This window comes from Mirounga angustirostris, unplaced genomic scaffold (genome assembly GCF_029215605.1).
Source record: "Mirounga angustirostris isolate CCGP_5_RB_7025 unplaced genomic scaffold, mMirAng1.0.hap1 SCAF_4, whole genome shotgun sequence".
Taxonomy (NCBI): domain Eukaryota; kingdom Metazoa; phylum Chordata; class Mammalia; order Carnivora; family Phocidae; genus Mirounga; species Mirounga angustirostris.
Window position 1 is genome coordinate 81858532 of NW_026991712.1, and position 26148 is coordinate 81884679.

At 37.5% G+C, this 26148-nt stretch overlaps 1 protein-coding gene across 3 annotated transcripts in view; it reads right to left on the bottom strand.

Annotated features, from left to right (window-relative positions):
* The window catches only part of UBE2V2 (ubiquitin conjugating enzyme E2 V2), a 39360-nt gene extending 18142 nt beyond the window's left edge, over window positions 1–21218 (bottom strand). Inside the window, exons 1-2 of one of the 3 annotated variants that reach the window (XM_064588356.1) lie at window positions 21064–21105; window positions 1172–1248 (exon numbers count right to left, since the gene is read on the bottom strand). Coding sequence is in view for 2 of the 3 variants with exons in the window: in XM_064588355.1 (XP_064444425.1) it covers window positions 21064–21189 (126 nt within the window). In the remaining variant the exon portion in view is untranslated. Of the gene's footprint in view, window positions 1–1171; window positions 1249–21063 lie in introns of all 3 variants that reach the window. The other 2 variants (XM_064588355.1, XM_045896577.3) reach the window with 2 other exon arrangements.
* Between the last annotated feature and the right edge of the window lie 4930 nt (window positions 21219–26148).

Sequence of the window (26148 nt, forward strand, 5' to 3'; positions counted from 1 at the left end):
GCTTGAACTCATGACCCCAATATCAAGAGTCACATGTTCCACCAACTGAGCCAGCCAGGCACCCCAAAATCCAGAAAATTTTTTTTAAAAAGTAGGGAGATTACAGAATGTATACAACTTAAAATATGTATTTTCTAAAAACCATTGTTGAAATATGTCATATAAACAAAGAATTTCTGTAATTTGTCATGTAAAAAATACTGTAAATAAAGTATTAAAATTGAAGTCCATGAAATTTCTGGTTTTATGGTGCTTAAAATCATGTATTAATAAAAGCATTTATAAAACCTCTCTGAGTAATACTCTACAGTTTTTCAGTAATTTAAAACTCAAATACTTGTCTGATTTTCACATTATCTTCCTTAATGGGACAAACAAAATTATGAAAACACAAAGTAGAGGAACACACATAAGGTAGCAAAGTATCAGGAGACCTATATTTTTTTTAATAGATTTTGTTTATTTATTTGACAGAAAGAGACACAGCGAGAAAGGGAACACAAGCAGGGGGAGTAATAAAACCTAAATCCAGAAAAAGAGAAATAATATAGAACAGAAATCAATGGAATAGAAACCAAAAGAACAGAACAAATAAACAAAACTAAAAGCTGTTTCTTTAACAGAATTAGCAAGATTGATACGCCAGCCAGACTTACTGGGGGAAAAAAAAAAAAACAGAAAGGACCCAAATCAGTAGAATCATAAATGAAAGAAGAGCAATCACAACCAACACTAAAGAAAAACAATTATAAGAAAATATTATGAGCAACTATATGCCAACAAATTAGGCAATCTGGAAGAAATGCATACATTCCTAGAAACGTATGAACTAACAAAACTGAAACAGGAAGGAACAGAAAACCTGAACAGATCCATAACCAGCAAAGAAATTGAAGCAGTAATCAAAAACCTCCTCACAAGCAAGAGTCCAGGCCACATTGCTTCCCACGGAAATCTTACCAAACATTTAAAGAAAAATACCTGTTCTTCCAAAACTGTTCAAAAAAACTGAAATGAGAGGAAAACTTCCAAACTCATTCTATGAAGCCATCATTACCTTGATCCCAAAACCAAAGACCCCACTAAAAAGGAGAATTACAGACCAATATCCCTGATGAACATGGATGCAAAAATTCTCACCAAGATACTAACTAATAGGATTCAACAGTACCTCAAAAGGATTATTCACCACGACCACCAGGAGTGGGATTTATTCCTGGTCTGCAGTCTGCAGGGGTGGTTCAACATCTGCAAATCAATCAATGTGATACACCACATTAATAACAGAAAACATAAGAACTATATAATCCTCTCAATAGATGTAGAAAAAGCATTTGACAAAATACAGCATCCTTTCTTGATAAAAACACTCCACAATGTAGGGTTAGAGAGAACATACCTCAACATCATAAAAGCCATATACGAAAGACCCACAGCGACTATCATCCTTAATGGGGAAAAACTGAGAGCTTTCCCCCTAAGGTCAGGAACATGACAGGGAACATCCACTCTCATCCCTGTTCAAAACAGTACTGGAAGTCCTAATCTCAGGAATCAGACAACAAAAAAATATAAAATAAAAAGCACCCAAATCAGCAAAAAGAAGTCAAACTTTCACTCTTCACAGATACTCTATGTAGAAAACCCAAAATACTCCAAAAAATTGCTAGACTGATACAGAAATTCAGCAAAATCACAGGATATAAAATCAATGCACAGAAGTCAGTTGCATTTCTATGTACTAAGAAAGAAGCAGCAGAAAGAAAAATCAAGGAATCGATCCCATTTACAACTGCACCAAAAATGAAAAAATACTGAGGAATAAACCTAACCAAAAAGGTAAAAGATCTGTATTCTGGGGGCACCTGGGTGGCTCAGTTGGTTAAGCGACTGCCTTCAGCTCAGGTCATGATCCCAGGGTCCTGGGATCGAGTCCCGCATCGGGTTCCCTGCTCTGCGGGGAGCCTGCTTCTCCCTCTCCCACTCCCCCTGCTTGTGTTCCCTCTCTCGCTGTGTCTCTCTCTGTCAAATAAATAAATAAAATCTTTAAAAAAAAAAAAAGATCTGTACCCTGAGAACTACAGAACACTTATGAAAGAAATTAAGGATGACACAAAGAAATGGGAAAACGCTCCATGCTCATGGATTGAAAGAACACACACTTAAAATATCTATGCTTCCCACAGCAATCTACACATTCAATGCAATCCCTATCAAAATACCATCAGCATTTTTCACAGAGCTGGAACAAATAATCCTAAAATTTGTATGGAGCCAGAAAAGACACCAAATAGCCAAAGGAATTGTTGAAAAAGAAAACCAAAGCTAGGGTAAAACAATTCCTAGACTGTATTACAAAGCTGTAATCATCAAGACAGTATGGTACTGGCACAAAAACAGACACATAGATCGATGGAACAGAATAGAGAACCCAGAATGGACCCTCAACTCTATCGTCAACTACTCTTCAACAAAGCAGGAATGAATATCCAATGGAAAAAGAACGGTCTCTTCAATAAATGGTGTTGGGAAAACTGGACAGCCACAAGCAAAAGAATGAAGCTGGACCACTTTCTTACACGATACACAAAAATAGACTCAAAATGGATGAAAGACCTAAATGTGAGACAGGCATCCACCCAAATCCTAGAAGAAAACACAGGCAGAAACCTTGGCCACAGCAACTTCTTGCTAGACACATCTCCAAAGGCAAGAGAAACAAAGGCAAAAATGAACTATTGGGACTTCATCAAGATAAAAAGCTTTTGTACAGCAAAGGGAATGGTTGACAAAACTAAAAGGCAACCTACGGAATGGGAGAAGGTATTTGTAAATGTCTTACCAGACAAAGGGTTAGTATCCAAAAACCTATAAAGAACTTATCAAACTCAACACCCAAGGAACAAATAATCCAATCAAGAAATGGGCAGAAGACATGATGAACGGGTATTTCTCCAAAGACATCTGGAAATTAAAAAAAAAAAAAAAAAAAAAAACAGAAAGGACCCAAATCAGAAAGGGAAGGGAAGGGAAGGGGGAAGACATACAAATAAATGGCCAACAGACACATGAAAACATGCTCCACATCACTCGGCATCAGGGAAATACAAATCAAAACCACAATGAAATACCACCTCACACCCATCAGAATGGATAAAATTAACAATTCAGGAAACAACAGATGTTGGCAAAGAATGTGGAGAAAGGGGAACCCTCTTACACTGTTGGTGGAAATGGAAACTGGTACAGCCACTGGAAAACAGTATGGAGGTTCCTCAAAAAGTTAAAAATGGAGCTACCGTAAGACCCAGAAATTTCACTATTAGGTATTTATCCAAAGGATACAATCATAGTGATTCAAAGGGGCATATTCACCCCACTGTGTAGAACAGCAATGTCCACAATAGCCAAACTATGGAAAGGGCCCAGATATCCATCAACAGATTCCATAAACAGAAAATATGGTGTATATATGTACAATGGAATAGTACTCAGCCATCAAAAAGAATGGAATCTCGCCACTGGTAACAACCAATAAGAGGGTATTATGCTAAGCGAAATAAGTCAGTCAGAGAAGGACAATTATCATATGATTTCACTCATATGTGGAATTTAAGAAACAAAACAGAGGAACAGAGGGGAAGGGAAGGAAAAATAAAATCAGATAAAAACAAACAAGGAGGCAAACCATAAGAGACTCTTAACTATAGGGAACAAACTGAGGGTTGCTGGAGGGGAGGGAGTGGGTACGTTACTGGGTGAGGGGCATTAAGGAGGGCACTTGAAATAACGGGCACTGGGTGTTATATGCAACTGATGAATCACTAAATTCTATCCCTAAAACTAATAATACAGTATATGTTAACTAAATTGAGTTTAAATAACAAATGTAAAAAAATAAATAAATAAAGCTCAGTAGTGGGAAATTTGGCAGAATCTGAATAGGGCCTGTATGTTAGAAGTTCTGTATCAATGTTCATGTCCTGATCTTGGAAAATTACATTGTTGTAATGTAAGAGAATGCCTGGTTTTAGTAAACACATAGAGACATATTTAGGAGTGAAGAAGCATATGTCTGTCACTTATTTTCAAATGGTTCAGAAAAAAATGTGTCTGTGTGGGAAGGGAAGGGGGAAGAAAGCACATATGCAAGTGCACATAAAACCGTTAAAATACTAACATTTGATGAATCTGGGTGAAGGTATATGGGAATTTTTGTACTGTTTATGTAACGTATCTGTAAATCTGAAATTATTCCAAAAGAAAAAACTAGGAAAAGAATGTACTTTTCAGTTAATGGTGTTAGGACATTTTACCTATATGGAAAAAATCAGATCCCTATCTCACAGTATACATAAAAAATCAATTCTGGGCCAACTGATTTGCTAATTCTAGCAAAATATTAACTTTAAGAAAATATAAGGTATCCTTATGACCTTGAGATATAGAAAAGGATTTCTTAAAAGTAAAAAAAAAAAAAAAAGCAAAATCAAAGGACTGATAAACTTCACAAAATAAAAAACAAGTTCAATGAAAGATAAAAGATGAGCCACAGACTGAAAGAAGATTCGAGTAACATAACTGGCAAAATGTTACCATCTAAAATATAGAGACAAGGAAAAGACTATTATGAATAAGAAACTCCACAGAACAGGAAAAAGGACTGAACAATAAACATATAAAAAGATGCTTAACATCAACAGTAATCAGGGAAACATAAATTAAAACCATAATAACTATCCCCCAGAAAGACAAACATTAAGTCTCACAATACTTGATTTGATGAAAATGTAGAGAAGAGAAGCTCATTCACTGTTGACATGAGAATAAACTAGTACAACTACTTTGGTGAGCAAACTGTAATATTTAGAAAGATCCAAGCATAGAGCTGAAGAAATTCATTTGAGTGCTCAGAGGAAGACAGGAATAAGAACGCTCACTAGGCATTATCTCTAATAGTGAAAACTTAGAAACAACCTAAGACTAACAAGGTATAATCAATGACACAAGACTATTGCAATTACAGTAAAAGAATTAGAGCTGTAAGTATCCATCAATGCTGAAGTTTTTTGTTTTTTGTTTTTAAAGATTTTATTTATTTATTTTAGAGACAGAGCACAAGAGGGGGGAGCGGGAAAGGGAGAAGCAGACTCCCTGCTGAGCAGGGAGCCCGATGCGGGACTCGATCCTGGGACTCCAGGATCATGACCTGAGCCGAAGGCAGTTGCTTAACCAACTGAGCCACCCAGGCGCCCCAATTCTGAAGTTTTTAAAGCACACTATTTAATGAGTACATGGTTTGTTTTGAAAGTTGAAAAAATTCTGGAGATTGTTGCAAACAACATGAATATACTTAACCTTACTGAACTGTACAGTTAAGATGGTAAATGTTATGTTATATATATTTTACCACAATTAAAAAGAAAAAAAATGAACCCCTCAAAAGCCATATATAAATAAGTCTTTATACTGTTCCAGAGTACACACATATGCAGCAAAAGTAGAAAGACGCTTGTGCAATATACTCCAAAATCAGGATAGCAGTCATCTCTGGGCAAAGAGAAAGAGGCCTAGTACTTGGAACGGTACTGATAATATTTTATTTCTTCAAAAAACACCTGAAGCAAGAATAATTCACTAGAATTTGAGAGAGCTTTTTTCCTGCCGTTTAAAGTCTCTTTAAAAAAGGAGGGACATCACCAAAAAAAAAAAAAAAAAGAGAGAGAGAGAATGGTAGGCAATGTTTGGGGATAGTAGTTGAGAATGAATGAGCAAAGAGCCAGATATGGCCTGGAAGGCAGGGCTCAACACAGAAAGGACAGGTGCACTTGCAAACTCAGACTTTACCTGCAGCAAGGGGTGGGGTTGGGGGAGGGGGCGGGCCATAAGCATTAACTCCAGATAAGGAAGGAAGAAAAGGAAAACAGCATCAGTTGTGATGAAAGACCAGGAAATGCCTCAACTAAGAAAACTGTGGTTCATTTTATTGTAATTCTGTAATTTTATTTACTTCCAATTAACCAAAATCAAAAATCAACTACAAGCTAGAAACTATGTGACACAAATGGGATCTAGCACTGACACACTCCCAGCCCTCTTGCAGCTTACAGTTTAATAGGGGAGCAAGACACAGAAATCAGAGTATGAGAAGTGCTAAAGACAAGAAGAAGCAACACAAAATTTTCATTAATATTTTGCTCTACCCAGAAACTAGCCAGGTGACTCTGAGCAAATAGTGTTTTCTTTTACACTTTGTGTATTTCAGCATGAAATGTGAAACTAAACTACATCAGTAATGTACAACCTTTTGTCCATCCCAACAAATCTCAATGATCAATACATAAAAGCTTACTATAGGAGGGAATCCACCAGACTAAGGAGAAAGAAGAGGCAACAGGAAGAAGAAATCCTCTCGCCTTTTCTCTGCCCTCATCTCCATTCTCTGGTTCAGAATCCTTCCTGAACCACATTTTTTCCAAATTTAGGATTCTTGAACTCCATGAAAGCAAGTTATCAGAGATCAATTTTGAAAAAAAAAAAACAACTTACCTATATGATTCCTGAAACGCCTTTAAATCAAAGATAAAATGCAGTTTTAGTGTTTGCAATTTATACTGCTTTACCTTCTAAATATTCATGATTCTTTTATTAACTTGCAATCAAAATAGTTGAGAATCACTGTACTTTGTAGCACATTAAAGGTGGCCAGAAATTCTTTGCTTTTTCTACCACTGAAAAGTGTAGTCTAATTTTCCTCCCCGTTTAACCTTCCTTCATTTTATCTAGAGGACTGTTTCAGAATTATCAGACATGACCCTATCCTAAGAAGTTGAAAAGAAAAATAAAAGAAGTACTAAATATAAGGTATAAAATTTTCAAGTTGATTTCAATACTTCTTAAATTATTAAAACCTGCTAATATCAATAACCAGTTCCTTGAACAAGCAGTAAATGTTCACACACGTTTATGACAATAAATGGGTAATATATATTTCACAGACACGACAAATGATAAAACAAGAATATAAGCCAAACAAGAAAATTTTTTAAAAACAGGCAAGCTAAAGTATGATGAAATTATACATCCATCAAAAAATAAAATTTAAAACATGCTAAACACAGTGCTGGTAGAACTGTGAGAAAAGTATATTTATACATAATTACACACAACTGGAAATCAATTCTACCTTGCTTAAGAGGTAATTTGACAAAATATAACAAGAATTTTTACTCATATGCTTTGACTTAAAATTCCACTTTATGAATTTGTCCTCAAGAACAGAAGACAAGGACGGGCACCTGGGTGACTCAGATGGTTAAGCGTCTGCCTTTGGCTCAGGTCATGATCCCAGGGTCCTGGGATCAAGCCCTGCATCGGGCTCCCTGCTCAGCGGGGGGCCTACTTCTCCCCTTCCCTCTGCTTCTCCCCCTGCTCATATTCTCTCTGTGTCTCGAATGAATAAATAAAAAAAAAAAAAAAAAAAAAAAAAAACTTTAAGAACAAAAGACAAGGAGTAGTCTATAGACTGCCTCCAAAGCCAACTATGAACAATTCTTCTCCCTCAGGACACAGCCCCCTCCCCCATCAAGGGATAGAGGCTATTTCCCCTCCGCTTGAATCTGGGATGGCCTTGCCACTTATTTTGATAGAATATGGTACAGTGATGCTGGTGCAGTTGTGAGAATAGCATTCTCAGAGGCATGATGGCTTCTCTTCTTTTCAGCTCTCTTGAAAGCCACACTACCAGGATGTGAAGAAGTCAAACAGGCCAGAGAATGGCCAATCCTTATTGAACCAAGGCACCTGGGCAACAGGCCCAGCCCAACATCACGTGAAACCAGCAGAACCACCTTGTTAATGAAAATCATGAGAAAGAATGAATCACTGTTTGAAGCCACTAAGTTTTGCAGTGATTTTGCTAAATAGCCATAGATAGGTAAAGGTGAGAAGAGCAGGTTTGAAAAAGTACTCTGGAGAAAAATGTTTAGCAATGCAAAAACTTAAAAGGCCAATTGCCGTACATTCAGGTAACTGTCGTATTTAAAACATTATATAAAATCATTTTAAAATACATGAATTATGGGCGCCTGGGTGGCTCAGTCGGTTAAACATCTGACTCTTGATTTTGGCTCAGGTCATGATCTCAGGATCGTAGATCCAGCCCCACATCGGATTCTCCCTCTCCCCCTCCCCCCCCACCCCGGTCTCTCTAAAAAAATAAAATTAAATACATGAATTGTATCCCACAGCTAACATCATCCTTAATGGGGAAAAACTGAGCGCTTTTCCCCTAAGGTCAAGAACAAGACAAGGACGTCCACTCTCGCCACTGTTATTTAACACAGTACTGGAAGTCCTAGCCACAGCAATCAGACTACAAAAAGAAATAAAAGGCAATCAAATTGGTTTGGAAGAAGTAAAATTTTCATTATTTGCAGATGACATGATACTCTATATAGGAAACCTGAAAGCAAGTCCACCAAAACACTGCTAGAACTGATAAACAAATTCAGTAAAGTTGCAGGATACAAAATCAATGTATAGAAATCTGTTGCCTCTCTATACATCAATAATGCAGCAGATGAAAGAGAAAGTAAGAAAACAATCTCATTTCCCACTGCACCAAGAATAGTAAGATACCTAGGAATAAACCTAACCAAAGAAGTGAAAGACCCATATTCTGAAAACTGTAAAATACTGATGAAAGAAATTCAAGACAACACAAAGAAATGGAAAAATATTCCATGCTCATGGACTGGAAAAACAAATATTGTTAAAATGTCTACACTACCCAAAGCAATCTACACATTTAATGCAATCCTTAGCAAAATACCAACAGCAATTTCCACAGAATTAGAACAAACAATTCTAAAATTTGTATGGAACCAATAAAAGATCCCGAATAACCAAAGCAATCTTGAAAGAGAAAAGCAAAACTGGAGGTATCACAATTCCAGGCTTCAAGGTGTATTACAAAGCTGTAGTAATCAAAACAGTACAAAAAGAGACACATACACATAGATCAATGGAACAGAATGAAAAACCTAAAAATAAACCTACAACTATATGGTCAATTAATCTTTGACAAAGTGGGAAAGAGTATCCAATGAGAAAAAGTCTCAACAAATAGTATTGGGAAAACTGGACAGCAACATGCATAAGAAACTGGACCACTTTCTCATATCCTACACAAAAATAAATTCAAAATGGATTAAAGACCTAAATGTGTAACCTGCAACCATAAAAATCCTAAAAGAGAACAAGGCAGTACCTTTTTTCACATCGGCCACAGCAACTTTTTTCTAAATATGTCTCCTGAAGCAAAGGAAATAAAAGCAAAAACAAACTATTGAGACATATGAAGGAAACAATCAACAAAACTAAAAGACAATCTATGGAATGGGAGAAGGTATTTCCAAATGACATATCTGATAAAGGGTTAGCATCCAAAATATATAATGAACACCCAAAAAACAATTCAATTTAAAAATGGGCAGAATACATGAATAGACCGTTCTCCAAAGACATACAGATGGCCAACAAAGATGCTCAACATTACTTAACATCAGAGAAATGCAAATCAGAAGTACAATGAGATATCACCTCACACCTTAGAATGGCTAAAATCAACAAAAGAAACAACAGGTGTTGATGAGCTTGTGGAGGAAAAAACCCTCTTGCACCACTGGTGAGAATGCAAACTGGTGCAGCCACTGTGGAAAACAGTAAAGGTTCCTCAAAAACCGAAAAATGAAACTCCCCTATGATCCACAATCACACTGCTGGTTATTTACCCAAAGAATACAAAAACACTAATTCAAAAGGATACATGCACCTCTATATTTACAGTATCATTATTTATAATAGCTACAATATGGAAGCAGCTCAAGTGTCCATCAACTGATGAATGGATAAAGGTGTGTGTGTGTGTGTGTGTGTGTGTGTGTGTGTGTGTGGAACATAATGAATATTATTTAGCCATAAAAAAGGAAGGAAATCTTGCTATTTGCAACGACACGGATGGAGCTAGTGTAGTGCTAAGCAAAATAAGTAAATTAGAGAAAGACAAATACCATATGATTTCACTCCTATATGGAACTTAAGAAACAAACAAGCAAAGGGGAAATAAAAACGAGACAAAAATCAAGAACTTATAGAGAGTCTTAAAGAGAACTAATGGTTCCCAAAGGGGAGTCGGTGGGAGAACGGGTTAAATAGGTAATACAGATTCAAAAGTGCACTTGTGATGAGCACCAGGTGATGTATGAAGTGTTGAATCACTATATTGTACACCTAAACTAATATAACCCTGTTTACTAACTGTAATTAAAATGAAAACTTAAAAAAATAATAAAGTACATGAATTACATTTACTGTGTATAAATGAAAAAACAGGCCTAATTAACAACACATACACATCGGTCATATTTATCGGAAGTTTTCAAATGTTCATCAATATGGACCCAAAGATAACCTATAAATGATGCTTTAAACTCATTAGGACTTTTTATCTTACAATGTCATTAATAGCAGAATATTTTAGAAAAGTATGAAGTCATTCTGTGTCACCACTTTACTGCCCTCTATTTTGGACTACATACACTTACTCTCTTCCACACACCATCAGTGGAATTCCTAGCTAAGTAGGCCTATCATCCTGTTAGCTCTGACCACTTGTTCAGCAAAGGAACAAATATGACTGAATCATTAATCCCTATTCACAGTTCTTCACTCAGAAAAAAACCCATTCCACAATTGTAACTAGCTTTTTCAAAACCAGCAATTACAGTCCCACATTAAATGCTATCATCAAGAATGTCAAAAATGTTAAGAATACAGAATTATTGACATCAAGGCTTATGACTTACATTACAAAAAACTTTAGAATGGAATTATATCCATCAATAGTATGAAACGGTAATATAAACACTGATTTAATATTAAAAATTATACTTACATTAAGTCACAGAAAAATATATTAAAAATATATTCTTTAGCTGAAATGAAGGTTTATCATGTATAGCAATTTTAACTTTTGTCTCTAAAATAAACATTTCAAGAAATTGCATGAGATTAAAAACTATTTCACTATATTGTTTTTAAGATTTTATTTTAGAGAGAGAGCGTGCACACATGTGCACACACAAGTGGGGGGGGGGCAGAGGGCGAGAGAGACTCCTCAAGCCGACTCCCGGCTGAGCACAGAGCCCAATGCAGGGCTCAATCCCAGGACCCTGAGATCATGCATGACCTGAGCCGAAATCAACAGTCAGGCACTTAATAAACTAAGACACCCAGGCGCCCCTACAATACATTTAAGTTTATAATAACTACTTAATATTTAATCAAGGAATGACAACACACGTTAACATGCTTGTAGAACCCTGTACTTTAAAATCTGGTATATGGGGCACCTAGGTGGCTCAGTCAGTTGGATGTCTGCCTTCAGCTCAGGTCATGATCTCGGGGTCCTGGGATGGAGCCCCATGTAGGGCTCCCTGCTCAGCTGGGGGTCTGTTTCTCCCTCTCCCTCTGCCCCTCCACCCCGCTTGTGCTCTCTCGCACACACGCACGCGTGTTCTCTCTCTCTCAAATAAAATCTTTTAAAAAATAAAGAACTGATTAAACATGGTAAATAAAAACATCTGAAAAAAACAAAATTCAAATCAAATATTGTACATCTGAAGCATCTGTACTATACCTTTAAATATAAGTGGAAAAACCTCTGGAATACAGGATCTGTAAAGAATCTCAATTCTATGGTTTAGGAGATGCATTATGCACAGAATATTAATTATGCTACTGATACTCTAGTTTACAACCAAAACCACTCAGCCCCTAGATACTCCCAAAAAATTCTGGAACTATACGAATAATTCATTCATATAGTTATGTGCTGTATACTAACTCAGCTAGATAAGGAGAAAATAACCAACTTAATGTGTTTATTTAATGAATAAACTTGAACATAAAATCTTATAATACTGTTTTACTTCAGAAAAATAAACTAAAAACAGAATTCATGTGTAAAACATAATTTACAAAGAGAGAAAGCTAGATTTTACTTCAACCATTTATTTTCTCACTAAATCACTTAAATAGAAACTGTACCATAATGATGGCAACACAAGAGGCACTCAAAAAACACTTCGTGAATTTATGGCAGGTGCTTACTTTCAATCTTCCTCTCAACACTTATCGACCGGACTGTCGTCTGGTAGCAGGTGCTGCTGATTCTAACACCAACACAGAATCCTTTCCCCAAGCTTACACTCAGGTGTCAGATACATTCAACATTCAAACACAATGCAGTAAGTTGTTGAAGACTTTGCTCAGATACTCTAGATATCTCAGTGAGATAGGCAAACCAAGGGAAAACACAAAAGTAACAGAAGTTACTATTCTCCAGGAGAGCAGCTAACAATGTCTATTCTAGAACTAGGAAAGGACATTTCCCTTAGAATAAACTAAGAAGTGGAGGAAAGTTGGGTAAGCTGTGATATACCATGGTTCCTCTCTAATATGAATGTCTAAGTAAAATTAAAAATGGCATACACTCTAGAAGATATGAGGTCTTCTGACAGAGACCATTTAAATGAGTATAACTGCTCTCCTATGAGTCCAATTAGCTTGCAGTCAGAAAACCGTATTAAGCAAAATAATTAAATATCCCTCCAAATCACTGCTTGTAAGGTAAACACTTAAGAAAATTAAAAACTTTACAACTTAAGTGTTTCAGGAAATAACCACTTATGTGAATAGAGTTTAGTAAGCCACAACTGATAAATTAGGTAACAGGTGACACTAGCATAGATAACAATAGTAAGCCAACCTCTGCATTGTTTAGATTTTTCAATAACATTCCAGTCTCTAAACTGAAAAATCCACATCATAATTACAGTACTTACAAATCATAAACTGTTTAGAGTATGCCTTATATCTGGCTATTTAACTTCTTTAACTGTAAGGTTAAACCTCATACCTGGCAAGAGAGAGCTTGGACTCCTACAGCCCTCTGTCATACAATAATTATGTAAAACAATCATAATCAGATCATCAATTAGAAGTTACATTATGTCATCACTTCTCCCCCTTCGGCTAAAATCAAGTGCAGAATTTACATATGTCAACATGATATTTTTAAAACAAAGAGACAATGAAATACATACCAAAAGCCATACTTTGCATCTTAATAAAGTGGAAAAAATAGATAACTGGACTTAACCAAAATTTAAGACTTTTGGGTTTCAAGGATACCATCAAAAAAGTGCAACGACTGGAGCGCCTGGGTGGCTCAGTCGTTAAACGTCTGCCTTCGGCTCAGGTCATGATCCCAGGGTCCTGGGATCGAGCCCCACATCGGGCTCCCTGCTCCGCGGGAAGCCTGCTTCTCCCTTTCCCACTCCCCCTGCTTGTGTTCCTTCTCCCGCTGTGTCTCTCTGTCAAATAAATAAATAAAATGTTTAAAAAAAAAAAAGTGCAACGATTACCTACAAAATGGGAGAAAATACTTGCAAACTATATATATGATAAGGAAGTTGTATCTAGACTATATAAAGAACTCTTAAAACTCAACAAAAGATAGCCTAATTTAAAAATAAGCAAAGAATCTGAATAGACATTTCTCCAAAGACCATATACAAATGACCAATAAGCACATAAAAAGATGCTCAACATCATTAGTCATCAGGGAAATGCAAATTAAAACCACGAAGGGTGCCTGGGTGGCTCAGCTGGTTAAGCATCTGCTTTCGGCTCAGGTCATGATCCCAGGGTGCTGGGATGGAGTCCCACAGGGAGCCTGCTTCCCCCTCTACCTCTACCTCTCTCTCTCTCTCTGTCTCCCATGAATAAATAAATAAAATCTTTTAAAAAAAAACACACACACACACACAATGAAGTATCATGTTACACCCACCAGGCTGGAATCAAAAAGTCAGGCAGTTTGTGAAATGTGGAGAAATCAGGACTCTTAGAAGCTACTGGTGAGAATAAAATGGTCTCCCTTTGGAAAACAGTCTGACAGTTTCTCAATTAAATATAGAATTACCATATGACCCAGCCACTGTACTCCTAGATACATACCAGAGGAAACGAAAATATACATCCATACAGAAACTGGCACACAAATGTTTATAGCAGCATTATTCCTAATAGCCAAAAAGTGGAAACAATCCAAATCAACAATGAATGGATAAATCAAATGTGGTGTATAGAATATTATTATTCAGCCAGTAAAAGAAATGCATAAGAACTGATAAATTCTACAACATCGATGAACCCTGAAAACATTATACTAAGTGAAAGAAGTCAGACCCAAAGACCACATACTCTATGACTCTATTCATATGAAAGTCCAGAATGGGCAAATCTACAGAGACAGAACATAAATTAGTGGTTGCAGGGGCTGGAAGGGGACGATACAGGGATAAGATGGTGAGGGTTAAAGGATACAGGGTTTTTGAGGTAATAAAAATGTTCTCAGGTGACTGTAGTTAATGGTTGCTTACATCTGCAAACATACCAGAAAACAATGAATTGTACACATAGGTGAACTGTATGGTGCATGAATTCTATCTCAACAAAGATTTTCCAAAAAAAAAAAAAAAAATTAAGTAGAAAAGAGTAACTCCCTGAAACTAAATTCAGTATTTATTTACAGTTCCATCTCCCAGAAGCTTCAGCTTTCTCAGTGAACCATCACTCAAAGGTATAGTCAAGGACCTCATGGAGAAGACTGGCCTTTTTCCAAAGGACCCTGGATTTTATCTTTTTCTTTTTTAAGATTATTTATTTATTTGAGACAGGGAAAAAGAGAGAGAGAGACAACAAGAGAACACGAGTGGGGGGAGGGGCAGAGGTAGAAGCAGATGCCAGGATAAGCAGGGAGCCCGACGCGGGGTTCAATCCCAGGACCCCGGGATCATGACCTGAGCCGAAGGCAGCCGCTTAACCAACTGAGCCACCCAGGCACCCCAGGACCCTGGATTTTAGAAACCATTTCAAACCCCTGGGGAGAATAAGGAGCCCAGGTTACATAGCTGTTGCCCAGTCTTCCCAGTCTCACAAAGCTTGGAACCAGGTTCTTCTACCTGATGAACATACACAGTCCTGTCCAGAGGCACCCTACTTGGAGAAGTAGGTAAGAAGAATGGGGGAAAGGGGAGTCAGTATTAAGTGTCCTTAAGGGCCACTTTATGAGCAATATGGAAATGTTTATGATAACTCATCAGGTTATGCTTCCTACTTCTGATAGAGCTGAATTTCTATAAACCTCATAGCACTACCAATAATAACCTCTTCTCCATCCCATCCCCAAAATAAGCTCAGAGGAAAAATGTTAGATATTATAAGAATCACCAAGGGAAATAACTACTATGTGTATGTGCCCGCAATACCAAATTTGTGCTCACAAAAAATAATTTTGTTTAAATGTGTAACAAGATTTAGCTATTAATATCAATTGTTAGATTTTTTTATTTTTTCAACATAATCATTTACATCTTAAGAGAACATATAGTTTTAATTACTTATAATGCCATTACACTCTTTCAAGTGTTTTGTCTTGATTCTTAATGACATTTATTTATGAAATCACACTGTTAGGTTCCTACAAAATAAAAGCAAACAAAAAGTTTATAGAATACAGTGTAATACAAAAGTAGTATCAAAGAACTTGAAATCAAGAAACCAGCTCTGAACTCAACATCTAACTAAATAATCTTGTGAAAGTCATTTCATATCTGTATTTCCACTGTTCATCTATAAAATGAACTTGGCCCAGGGCCTAGATAATCAATAATGTGCTTTCCTTTAGAACTACTATTTCAACTTATGTAAAGACCTACACAGGCTTTACGGATTTCTCTCCTGTGGTCTGGAACTTTGCTGAGTTCTAACTTAAACTGAATATAACATCTGCTCTTATACAAATCAGTGGAGACTTTGTAAATAAGAGTAAGTCACTCACAAACACCAGTCCTGAAGACCCACCTTATAATATTACCTCAAAGATTTACTTATAAAAGCATCAGCTCTTTTAAAAAGTCAACTATATTTGAAACAAACTTTTGAACACTGAATTTTATTCCATTTATTCTAGTCTGCAAGCCTCATGTATCCACTTTGAAATTTTGTGTCAAACGGCTCCCCAAATAATTGTCAAGTGGATGTTTCCACTAAGGATAATCTTTGCTTTCCATAGTTTCCATTTGCCTGACTGAATTTCAGTTAGCATCGTTTAAATAACACCAGTCCCCCAACAACATGGCTGAAGCTTCAATTAGCAGCCTAGTAACTGTGAGTAACTGCATTAAGTACAAACTTTGCTGCTAGCTCCCCAGTCCACGAATCACTAAATAGATAGATGAGCATCGTAACCAGTGGCCAATCACTTCACATCTGTTGGTGATGGGTCATTGCACATTTGTTAGTCACATACAGACAGCAAAGCTTATAGTAGTGTTGCCTCCTTGTCTGCCAGTAGTAAACCCATGTGATATTCTCATTATTTTCTTTTTAACATTTTATTTATTTGAGAGAGAGAGAAAGAGAGCATGAGAGAGACAGCACGGCAGGGGGAAGGGAGATGCAGTGGGAGAGGGAGATGCAGACTCTGGGTCGAGCAGGGAGCCCGATGCAGGGCTCAATCCTAGGACCCTGTGATCATGACCTGAGCCAAAGGCAGACACTTAACTGAGCCACCCAGGCACCCCAACCCATGTGACATTCTATAAAAATAGCCAATAAATTAGCCAACAAAGATCAAAGCAATCAAAGCACAACGAAGAAATGAAAACTGAAAGTGCAGCAAAGAAACAAAAACTAGTAACACTGAAGTGAAATGTGAATCAAATATAAGTAGTTATAGAAGAAATACCCGACCATAAAGTGTTGGAGACTCTAGATGAGCAGCCACATGAACTTTGTGAATGTGAGCTTATGGATGTATATGAGGGAAGTAATTTAAGAAAAGGATGATGAGAAAAAGGAAACATTGTTCCAACTACTCTTGACAAATTTTTTAAAATAAAACACTCTAATTCTTAATGTCTCATGTTTAATTTCGAGTACTAAGCAAATACTATTTTACAATTTTTTTTTCATTTTCCTATACACTTGTAACCACAGGAAGAGTTTTTAATGTCTGAGCAAACATTTTCAAAGGTCACAGAGTAATAATTTTTCTTATTTAATAAAACTGCTTTGGGGGCACCTGGGTGGCTCAGTTGGTTAAGCATCTGACTTTGGCTCAGGTCATGATCTCGGGGTCCTGGGATCAAGTCCCATCAGGTTCTGTGCTCAGCAGGGAGTCTGCTTGTCCCTCTCTCTCTGCCCACCCCCCCACTCATGCTCTCTTGGTCTCTCTCTCAAAAAAATAAAATCTTTAAAAAAAATGCCTTGAACAGTTTCAGTTTGAATCGTCATTTTTACCACTCTGTAGTACTGTACAAAGGGATGACTGCCTGTATAATAAGGCTGTATTATTTAATCATATTGTCAAGAGCAAACGTGTATGTAGCAAAAGGGTATGTAGGTTCCTAAGGGACACAGAAAACTCTATCAGGCCAGGTAATAAAGTCTCAAGAGGGAAATGTACTAGACTACTGCAATTTGGCTCTCCTACTGTTTAGTTCCCAGATTGTATGTTATGATCTACACATGTAGATCTTTTCTGTTACTACTCCCAAATTCTGCTCATTAATCTTGAAGATGGGGAAAACAAACTCATGTTGTCCAACCTTTTCATAGAAGGGATGGGGAAAACAAGGCTTAAGAGATCCAGTGGCATGCCTATCATGCCACAGTAATCTATCAGGGGCTGGCAGGGGAATTAAAACACTGCTAATCTAGTTCTTGTTCCCATATATACAATGCTACCCACTTCTGAAGAGAGTAATTAGTAAGTTTTATTTTGGTTTCATTTTTCAACCATATGGCTTACACAGACCCACTATCAAAGAAAAAATACTCCATTTTTTCCTGAGCTTCTCATTACTTAAAGATATTTTACAATCATCTACATTCAAAGACTAGAACACCACTGTAACACTAGTGTAACTTAAGTGATACGAAATTTTAAAATGTTTCACATTACAATGTATCCCAGATGGGATCCTGAGACAGAAAATCTACATTAGGTACTCTAATGTACAATCTTTATGTACTATCTTCACAACTTCTCTGTAAAACTGTTCTAAAATTTAAAATTTATTTTTTTTAAAGTACTGCACATACTTTTTTTTATCTACGTCTTTTCTTAGTGCTGGGATCTAATTAAATTTTTGAATCAAAGTTACTAAATGAACTAATAAATTTATATTCCTTAAAGTAGTGTTTAAGCTATGTCCTATGAAATCCTCTTGAGCCCCCCAAGGTGACTCTGCCTCTTGGAAAAGAGGAACCTAGCCAGTGGGTCTCCACCACAGCCCAATTTCCATTCATAAGAGTCTAACAGTCTGAAACAAAGATTCTGCTAGAAAGAAAAGTGTGAAAGTCACTCTCAAGCATAAAAAGGAGTAAGATTCATGTTTGAGGAATATTCCAAATTCACAGTTCCTCATAACAGAAAGAACATTAAACTGAGGACAAAAAAAAAACCCAAATTCTAATCTTGACTCCATCACTATGTACAATCTTGTATTTCTTTAGGCCTCAGTTTTCTCATCTGCAAAATAAGAGGACCAACAGTTCCCATTCTAATTAGAATTTTTTCTCCCCAATTTTTCTTCTAGTAAAAGGAAGGGTAATGCACCTTTAGATAATGCACATTAAAATATAATTCCTGGGGAACCTCGGTGGCTCAGTTGTTAAGTGTCAGCCTTAGGCTCAGGTCATGATCCCAGGGTTCTGGGATTGAGCCCCACATCGGGCTCCCTGCTCAGCGGGAAGCCTGCTTCTCCCTCTCCCACTCCCCCTGCTTGTGTTCCCTCCCTCGCTCTCTCTGACAAATAAATAAAATCTTTAAAAAATAAAAAATAAATAAAATTCCTTAGAAAAGATCAAAAAATATTTGTCAGGTTTCTCTTCTTTTTGTCCTATCAAATAACTATTTTTATCCAAGATTACTTTGTCTATGTACATTTTTAAATGATTCTCTTTTTTACAAAGTTTTCTTTTTTTTTTTATAATCTCTTCACCCAAAATGGGGCTCAAACCCAAGACCCCGAGATCAAAACCATGTTCCTCAGACTGAGCCAGCCAGGCACCCCAAAACATGTACATTATTACATCCATCTAGCTCATCTCATTTTAATAAATTTCAAGTTACATCATTTATTTCACATATACACATACTGTTTCCCTTCCATGCCACCAAGAAGCAAAGAATAAAAAAATATAACAAAGTATAATTTAAAAAGTCCAAAGCTGCTTCTGCACTCATATCCCTCTCAGTTCAATACTGTCAATAATGTAAAGCACATAAACTGAGTAGAATAATTCTGAAATTTACCAGGGGAAGTTTTTAGTAATAGTTTCAAAATGAATTTCAGTGGTTTAAGAAAGCTCAAATGCCTAAATAACATCCTTAATAATTATGCTAAGGCTTCAAATTTCATAAATCTAAAAACAGAGTGAAAATATAACAATTGTGATGCTGAAATATAAACTAGAAAACACAAGCATCCGATGTATGCATAAGGAAATATAACAATAATCAGCAACATCTTTATAATTTATATTTGACTTCCTTAAAAATGACTAAAAGTAGTTAACAAAAAGTATCTGCCATTAATATCATCTAATATTTGGTCTTTTCAAAGTATTTCCACACTTTCTCATACGTATAATGTTAAGGAAAAAATCATGTTTAAATAAACAATGCAATCCACAAAATTACTAATAACTATCAAATGACTACAACTCATAACTATCAAAACTAAATTTTCAAGAACCCATAGGTACTAAGCACAGTTCTTAAAAAGATACGGCCCATTCATAAGCACACAGGATTTCAAATAGCAAGTCTTAACAGTAAAACCTCATTTCTGAAATAATCCTTGTTTTACTAGTTCGCTCTGACCTCAAGTATATTTCTCAGCGCTAAAACTGTTAAAGATCTCATCACCTATGACATCTGTAAATAAAGATGAGACTTAAAAGACACAATTTTTCATTAAAATATATGTTGAATGTATTCTGAGGTGTTCCAGTAACATACACTGCAACCTTCCATTTTTCAGCACAATATAGATTTAAAAATTCGTTTTCATGCAATGATGGCATGAATTATTAAATCACACTATTCTATAACCTGGTTTCAATAATGACTAGGAAAAATGAAAGATCAAACATATGTTTAAGTAGTAAAACCTAACATTTTCATTTTAACATTTTTTAAAATGGTCAAGCTTCGAAAATCTCAGCGTCAATATTTAATTTCAAAGTCTGTGCTCATAGGAAACCACTTTACTCAGTACGAGAGAAGAGTTGAACAGCTTGAGAAACCACTTCTTCAATTAGCTTTTCCTTGCTCTATGCTTTTATTTTACTTGCACTACAGTTTTGCATTTAAATGAATAAAAAGACAACACGTATTCAGTCAGGTAGGAATGGTCATCCTTTCTCCGTTATTACAAAGATTAACAGTTCTCCTCAGTCCTCTCTTCCTCCACCCATATAAAAGCAAGCCCAAGGGAACGCAAGCCCCACTCCATCCATGACGCCCCTCAACCCTGAAACCCTTCCTGGCCTGAGGTTGACACCGCCCACCTTGGGCCTCCTCTCCTCCCTCCCACACCGTCTTCCGCTCAGCAATCGGACCCGAACCCGCCAGACCCCGCGAGTGCGCCCGCGCCAGAGCCACCCCGCCCCCAGCCTGAGGACGCGCGGCCGACGCGCAAGCACGACCCACCGCCCCCGACGGCCGCCCCAAGCCCTGGGCGCCGGCGCCCGGCCCGCCCGGCCCCTCCCCGCTCCCGGGCTTCGCTCCACGGGGAGCCCGGTGTCCGAGAAGGCGCACTCCAGATTCTCCCACACAGTCAGTGCCCGGCCGCCAGCAGCAGGTGGAGGGGCAAAGCCGGGTTGGAGTGGGAAAGCAGGCAGCCCAACCAGGGAACCGACCTGTGGAGACCGCCATCTTCTCCTGCAGCCCGACGCAGCCGCCTGCACGCACAGCGACGTCAGTGCCACTTCCGGAAGCGCGCCGCTTCGGCCCCCGCCCTGCGGCGTCCCGGCGCGCGTCACCATGGGCTCCTCCCCCGGCGGCTTTCGCTCAGGTCACCTAGACCAAGGGTATGCAGGGCCTCGGGGCTGTTTGGGCGGCTTCCTAAGCTACTACAGTTGATGGAAAGTAAAAGTCGAAAAGTCATTGGGACATCACGTTGAGTCAGTCATCCTAATGTAGAGCAAAAAGGCAAAGAGAAAATATTTGTTAAAAGGCATGTGCAATGGAGCGGAGGGGAAAATTTTCTTTTAATTTTTTTTTTTTAATTTTTTAAAAAAGGCATGTGCAGTGCGGCTGCAATCCCTAATACGGCAACCACGTGTATTATGAGCTCGTGCCTGGAGATGTGCTGTAAGGGAGACAGCGCAGGTTTGCAAAACCCTAACTGTTTAACAATTCATGTTAAGAACATCTCGTTAAGAATGTTTCATGTTGATTAAATATGGAAATAATATTTTGATATATTGAATTAAAAGAAGCATATTATTAAAAGTCAAAACAAAATAGGGCATTGACAATTCTGTGTTGAAAAATGATTCAAAGGCATTCAACAGAAAATTTAAAGAGCCCCTTAGAATTAAATGAATTTATTGCATTCATATTTTACTTTTGAGATATGCATGATAGTGAAACACTAAAATCTATGTCTAAGTCGGAAAGTTCTTTCAAAAACGTCTAAAATAAAATTTCTCAGTAATTAGGAAGCATGTCATTCAAAAAGCAAAGATTTTACATCCTTAGTTTTCACTATAGTGACACAGAAATGTTGCCATCTGGTATTATGTAACTATCATGGCTCTTAATACCATCCTCACAAATATAATTAGCAATATTTGATACTACCATCCCCATTTTATAAGAAATGAAACTAAACCCCAAAGAACTGAAATGATTTTCCTAACAGCGTGAATCTACCAGTACTTACAAAAGAGATGGAATTCGGACAAAATTCTCATTCCCAAGTTAATGCTCTTTTCATTCCCAGTTGCCCTTACAATGCTGGTCCTGATTGTAGATGCTGATGCTGCTATAGTAGTATTCAGGAGTCTGAAGTTTTTACTTTTAGTGGTTCTTAGTTCTTTCCATCCCACATACTTATTTACCCCATCTTTTTTTTTTTTAAGATTTTATTTATTTATTTGACAGAGTGAGAAAGCACAAGCAGGGGTATCGGTGGAGGGAGAAGGAGAAGCAGGCTTCCCACTGAGCAGGGAGCCCGATGGGGGACTCGATCCCAGGACCCTGGGATCATGACCTGAGCCAAAGGCAGACGTTTAACTGACTGAGCCACCCAGGCACCCCTACCCCATCTCTTAACCTGTGTCTGAAGCTTTGGGAAAGAAAGGCCCTATTCTTAATCTCTGAACTTGGAGCGCCAGCTGCTTTTTCTTTGTAGTCAGTCCCATCTCTGTCCCATAATGTGAAGTGACGCTATACAGCATTCTTCTAATGTTTGTTTCACTCTTTGTGGTAGGCAGACCTCTGAGATGGCTCCCAATGATCCCCTCCTGGTGTCCATGCCCTTGTTTTTTATAATTCCCTTGCCTTTTATGGGGGCTGAGTTTACTAACTAGCTTTCAGTGAATAAAGTAAAACAGGAGTGCTGGGATATCACTTTTGAGATTATGTTTTAGAAAGACTAGATTCCATCTACAGCACTCTCTCTTGCTCTCTTGCTTCCCCCGAGGGTCACCAGCTGCCATATGGAAAGCTACCCTAGAGAGAAGCCCAGGTGGCAAGGAACTGATATCAGCTTCTGGCCAACAGCATTGGAGGAAGTAAGGCCCTCAGTTCAACAGCCATGAAGAACTAAATCCTGTCAACAAACATAAGGGTGAGCTTGAAAGCATACCCTGCCCTAGTCAAGTCTTCAGATGACACTGCAGTCCTGGCCATCACCTAATTGCCTAGGACCCAGCTAAGGCATGCCCAGATTCCTGACCCACAGAAAATAAGATAATACATGTTTGCTGTTTTAAGCCGCTAAGTTTTGGGATAATTTGTTATGCAGCAATAAGAAACGAATACATTCTTCCTGCTTACTGTTACTTTGTGTTAACTATTCTTACAAACATTGTTCGAGTAACCATTATCATACATTTTTCACAAAGGTCCACTTACATTTGGATGTTGATGAACTTCTACTGACATATATTTACCATCTTATTAGGGCAGACTGATGGATAATGGCATTTAATAGCTTAAATCCTCTCCTCCCCACAACAGAATCAAAATTATCAACTAGCAAAACATTGACCAAATTCAATTCTACTTTACCAGTTGTAAATATTTTCTCAGGAAATGCTTGAATCTTAAAAACAAAATACACAGGGACACCTGAGTGGCTCAGTCAGTTAAACATCTGCCTTCAGTTCAGGTCATGATCCCAGGGTCCTGGGATCAAGTGCGGCATCTCCCTCTGCCTGCCACTCCCCCTGCTTGTGCCCTCGTGCACTCTCTCTCTCTCTCTCTCTGACAAATAAATAAATTAAATCTTTAAAAAAATAAAATAAAAAATAGACACCCTTTAAAAAAATACATAAATGTTGTCTTCACATTTTATAAACAAGACTGGCAAAGCCAATAGTAGTCCTACCATTTTCCTACCTATTGTTCTTTGAAGAGCAAATTACAGTCTATGGGAGGAAGCCAGATTTTGTGTAACTTGAAAACAAAAATGCTCAATTTTTGCTTATTCACAATAGTATGTAAAAGCAACAAGCCTCAGTGACAATGAGGAAAAACTAGGGGGAAAAGTTACTTCAAATTTTTTGGGAGTCGAAGAAACAGAAGAAAACAAAAAAGAAAATTGGGTGAAGGAAGAATAAAATCACAGAAATAAAAAAAAATTGACTAATCTAATACAACTTTGATCAATATGGAACTTAAATTGAAGAAAGAAGCAAATCAAAAGCTGTCTAGAGTGTTAGAAACAGTCAAAGAACACTGTGGAAGCAAAGTCTGGTATTTGTGGGGTATCAGCATGAGGCAAGGGACAGTGTGAAGGGCTCAAGAACCCGGGAGATTCAGAAAAGGCCAAGGTGAGCAATGGGTGTAGGTTCCCCCATCACCTTCCAGCACAGCTCCCTCAGCTCTTCAGTGTGCAATGAAGAAATGATGGATTTGGAATCAGAGAGATCTAAGTGCAACCACTTGTTCACCTTGTGACGTTAAAAAAGGCATTGAATCTCTTTAATCTTCAGTTTCCCACCAGTGAAATAGAAGTGATCTTAGGATTTATACTTAACACATATATTTTAAATGTAGTATCTGGCAATCAAATGTGCACAATAAATTGTTGCCATTCTTATGATGATTATACCATAAAAGAAAACTATTCTTTTTCCTAGTAGGCAAATAATTTTTATAGGCATTTTGTGTTTCCTTTGGCTCTGGCTGCGAAGAAACTCAAAACCAAATCTCTAGCACCTGTCTAGGAAATGTTCATGGTATATAATGTATGTTCCGACTTCACCTTTTCAATTCACTTTGTTTTCTCACTTATTCCATGTCACAATTTACACTTATTTGGTTCCTTATCTTGGTATTTGCTATACTGTACTGTAAACTACCACAAAGTCTCTTTTTTAGAAAGAAGTACAGTATTAATAAATGATAAATTAGCTATTTATTAGCTTTTGAGTTCTATATAACCACTGGATAACTGGTATATGTCATTTCCTAATCCCTTCTTGAGAAAAAATGCCCTATCATGTGCTTTAGTGGAAGAGACCCTAAGCTGTTCCTTGAACAAAAGTGGTCCAGCTGCAACAGTTAAACCACTTCCTGCCAGCTACAGCTAATATACCATTCCAGGGCACCCATTCTATTGACTGACTAGCAGCCTATGTGAAGGTCTGTCACAACAAACATGTTTGACCTTGGTCAAACATGAATATCTCTCCCCCCACCCTCTCTCTATCTATCTCTCCCTCATCTATCCAGGAAAATACAGAAAACAACTATGGATGGAAACAGAAAGAAAAGAATGACATACGAGAAGATGCAGAGACACAAAAAAGTCACAGAATCCCTTTAATGGCAACTTGAAGGCATTACGCAGACTAGGTCCTTAGATCCATGTTGGCTCCTTCTAGTTGCCAAAATAACTCTTCCTCTTCTTCCAACAGTAGAAGTACAACTCCCATGAAGTTCCTGCTTCCCTCATTGTCATTAATGTTTGTGCTGGACAGTCTAAGGCACTGCATGATCCTAGGATGTTCATGCCCTAGGATGTTCCCTTCCCCTTGAGGGTGAACAGGACTTGTGGCTTGTCTTTTTTTCTTTTCCAGCTTTATTATTATTGACAAATTAAAAACGTGTATATTTAACATAACGTGATGTTTTGATATATTTATACACTGTGAAATGATTCATAATCAAACTCACATAATTACCAATTTCTCAAGTGATGAGAACACTTAAGACTCACTCTCTTAGGGGTGCCTGGGTGGTTCAGTTGGTTAAGCATCTGACTTCGGCTCAGGTCATGATCCCAGGGTGCTGGAATCGAGCCCTGTGTCAGGCTCCCTGCTCATTGAGGAGTCTGCTTCTTCCCTCACCTTCTGACCCTCCCCCCATTTGTGTTTTCTCTCAAATAAATAAATAAAATCTTAAAAAGAAAGATTTACTCTCTTAGCAAATTTGAAGTATATAATACATTATTATTAACTATAGTCCCCGTGCTGTAAATTAGGTCTCCAGAACTTATTTGTCCTATTACTGGAAGTTTGTAACTTTTAATGAGTATCTCTGCACATCTCCTATATCCCAGCCCCTGGCAATCACCATTTACTCTCAGTTACCATAATATTTTTATTTAAGATTCCACATATAATTGAGACCATACAAAATGTTTTACTGTGTCTGGCTTATTTCACTTAACATAATATCCTCCAGGTTCATCAATAGCATTTACAAATAGTAGGATTTCCTTCTTTTTTAAAGAGGATAAATATTCCATTGTAGGTATACACATCTCA